Raw genomic sequence first — 3,025 nt, 5'->3', positions numbered from 1 at the left:
GAGCCTGCCAAAATTTGGGGCCGAGCCCACCTTTCTCTGCCGGCCGAGCCCGACGTCAGGGGCCGCTGTGCAGCGCTGCGCGGCGGCTCCGCACGCGGCCGCCACACAAAGGCAGCGGCGCCGCTCCGCGCCCCAGGTGAGTGCGGCCCCGACGGGGTGCCCCGGCCCCCCAAACCTCATCCCCATCCCCCGGGGGGCGGGAGAAGGGGGGTTATGGGGTGAGGGAGCAGCTGCGGGGGTCGCGGGGCAAGAGGGGAGGCGTGGGGGGTGCTGGATCTTAGCCCCCCGCGCACACGCTTGGGGAGGGGACGGCGCTGCCTGAGGGTGGGGAAGGGAAGTGGGGGGCCCTGGGTGCTCCCTTCAGCTGGAGGGGGTCGGGGGGATGGGGGCAGAAAGCCCCCCTTGTCCCCAAAGTGCCCGGTGCTGGTGCTGTGGGGACAGAGGGGTCCTGTTCCCTGTGCCCACCCCCCCGCTGCCCAGCCGAGGAGGAGCTCGGCCCCGGTGCTGGGGCGCCTCTTCCAGCATCGCCGGGGGGGGTTTGGGCTCTGGTTTAGGGTCAGGGCACCCGGAGCAGGGAGGGGAAGCGGGGACAGCCCTTGGGTGAGCAGCGGGCAGGGGGAAGGAGGGGAAAGCGGGCAGAAAGCTGCCCTGCCTTTTATCCATGGACGCTTGAGGATGAGGGTCCCTGCGCACCCTGCATGGGGTCCCCACGCCTTGGGGACCCAGGGGTGCCCACGGCTGAGGAGGGGGCTGAGCAGGGACAGTGCCAGAGGGCGCAGACACCAAGGGAAGTGCTCTGTGGTGGAGAGAAGTTACAGAGCACCAAACACCGAGCATCGGGCGACGCCGTGCATCGTGCGGGTGCCAGCGCTGCCCCAGGGGACCCTGCAGCAAGCGGGGCAGGAGCAGCTCAGCCCCAGCCCTGCCCTCCGAAATCAGGCTTGTGGGCTGAGCCCTCGTCCCCTCCGAAGGCAGCAGGGCCGTGCTGGGCAGGACGGTTCCCAGCCTTCATCCAGCCGGGCTGTGTAATCCCCCCTGACAGCTCCATTCAGAGCGCAGCCAGCGGCGGGTGCACGGAGGCGAGGGCGCTGGAGCCTGCCTAATGCGGGCACCGCTCTCCAGCAGGCATCGATCCCCCAGCCCACGGGGCTGCTGCCAGGAAGGGCTCGCCCTGCCGTTGTGCACACACACACACACACACACACACACTCATGCACACGCCTGGTGCACATGCCTGGTGCTCGGGCGATGTGCTGATGGGTGTAGAGCCAGCAGTGGGCGCAGCGCTCCTGCTAAATCGCTCCGGCGAGCTCGCACACTGCGTGCACTTGTGTGTGAGATCTGCTGGCTCAGCTCCCCGGCCCCCCCATGGCAGGGGGCTGCTTTTGCTGGGATTGTTTCTCCCATCCCTGGATTCCTTGGGAGCTGGGGTAAGGCACCATGGCAGCCACAGGCTCTGGCCCCGGCATTCTTTGGTGCTGGGCGCTGGATGAGAGCCGCTGAGCACTGCGGGGCCGTGTGGCACGGGGTCCCCACCGTCCCCCCCATCCCTCCTTCCCCAGGCAGGATGCAGCCCCGGGGCCTCCTCCTCCTCCTGGCACTGCTGCTGCTGGCTGTCACCACCGAGGCTGGCAAAGCCAAGAAAGGTGAGGGGGAGCCTGGGGGGATGTAGGGGGGTCAGGGGCACGCTCCCACCACTCCCACCCGCTCCCTGTCTTGCAGACAAGGTGAAGAAGGATGGCTCCGAGTGCCAGGACTGGCGCTGGGGGCCCTGCGTCCCCAACAGCAAGGACTGCGGCTTGGGCTACCGCGAGGGGACCTGTGGGGACGAGAGCAAGAAGCTCAAGTGCAAGATCCCCTGCAACTGGAAGAAGAAATTCGGAGGTGTGGGGGCGGCCGGGGGGTGGCTGGGGGCTGCGCCGGGTGCTGCACGTCCGTAACACCTCTTGCCTCTCGCAGCCGACTGCAAGTACAAGTTTGAGAGCTGGGGAGGGTGCAGCGCGCAGACGGGCGTGAAAACTCGCTCGGGCATCCTGAAGAAAGCCCTGTACAACGCCCAGTGCGAGGAGATCGTCTACGTGAGCAAGCCCTGTGCCTCCAAGATGAAGTCCAAGTCCAAAGGTGAGTCCCCAGCCTCCCACCCGCCCCCGGGCAGTGGCTCTTGGGGCTGGGGGGGCTGTTTTGGGGCAGCAGGGGTCTGCCAGCGGCCGTGCTAACACCTGTCTCCCATGGTCATCGGCTGCAGCAAAGAAGGGCAAGGGGAAGGACTAGAGCGGAACGCCGGCGTCCTCGTCGGCCCCTGGACGTGTGCACCTCTCCCCACTGCAGCGAGCCATGCTCCAGCCTTCCTCCTCCTCCTCCTCCTCCCTCTCCTCTCCCCACCACCTCCCCTTTCACGGAGATGCCTTGTTTAACCGCTACTCTAGTCGAGAGCAGGCGTGCCCACCTCGGGAAGGTGCCACCAGCCTGGCGGCCACCGTGTCCCCTCTGCACGTCGCCTCGACTTGCGCCGTGCCAGCACCAGCGCCAGGTGGGCACTCTTGTGTCTTTTGGAAAATGGGGTTCGGTTTCTTTTCCAATAAAAATCTTTTTAAAAAAAATCCATGAATCAGAATCGCCTCTCATCCCTGTGGGTACCCCAGAAGAAGGGAAACCAGCCCTGCAGCCACCACATCCATCCTCCACTCGGGGTGAGGCTGCAAACACCTTCGGAGGGGCCAGCACCAGCATGGGGCACCCCCCAGGACCAGAGAGCAGAGAAGTCACTGGGTGGCTGGGGACAGTGGCCTGGGTGCCACACACACACATGCCCTGTGCCAGCACCCCATCCCAACAGCACTTTGGGCTGCCTGCCACCCCTCTCCCCTGCTCCCACCCATGCTCTTTCTGTGACAAAAACAAAAGTGGCCACAGGGATGTCCCCAGGGACCATTGTCTGCTCTCACCATCCCCACGGGGGCCCACGGGGTGCTGGGGACAGCAACCAGGTGACGCCACATGGTCTACTCAACCGATGGCCTTTGGT

At 66.2% G+C, this 3,025-nt stretch overlaps 1 protein-coding gene across 2 annotated transcripts; it reads left to right on the top strand.

Moving 5' to 3' along the window:
- Positions 1-2,418, top strand: MDK (midkine). Of its 2 annotated transcripts, none has more exons than XM_027459267.3 (5): positions 1-136; positions 1,567-1,646; positions 1,723-1,884; positions 1,960-2,121; positions 2,246-2,418. In XM_027459267.3, exons 2-5 carry the CDS (start codon positions 1,568-1,570, stop codon positions 2,269-2,271), a joined length of 429 nt encoding a protein of 142 aa, XP_027315068.1. In that variant the 5' UTR covers positions 1-136; position 1,567; the 3' UTR covers positions 2,272-2,418. The 2 variants fall into 2 exon arrangements, with proteins under 2 accessions (XP_027315068.1, XP_027315069.1); XM_027459268.2 differs by having other exon boundaries at positions 3-136; positions 1,563-1,646.
- The last annotated feature ends 607 nt before the right edge of the window (positions 2,419-3,025 follow it).

The sequence above is a fragment of the Anas platyrhynchos genome, chromosome 5 (assembly GCF_047663525.1).
Source record: "Anas platyrhynchos isolate ZD024472 breed Pekin duck chromosome 5, IASCAAS_PekinDuck_T2T, whole genome shotgun sequence".
Classification (NCBI taxonomy): Eukaryota; Metazoa; Chordata; class Aves; order Anseriformes; family Anatidae; genus Anas; species Anas platyrhynchos.
This window is presented reverse-complemented; position numbering and strand designations above follow the sequence as displayed.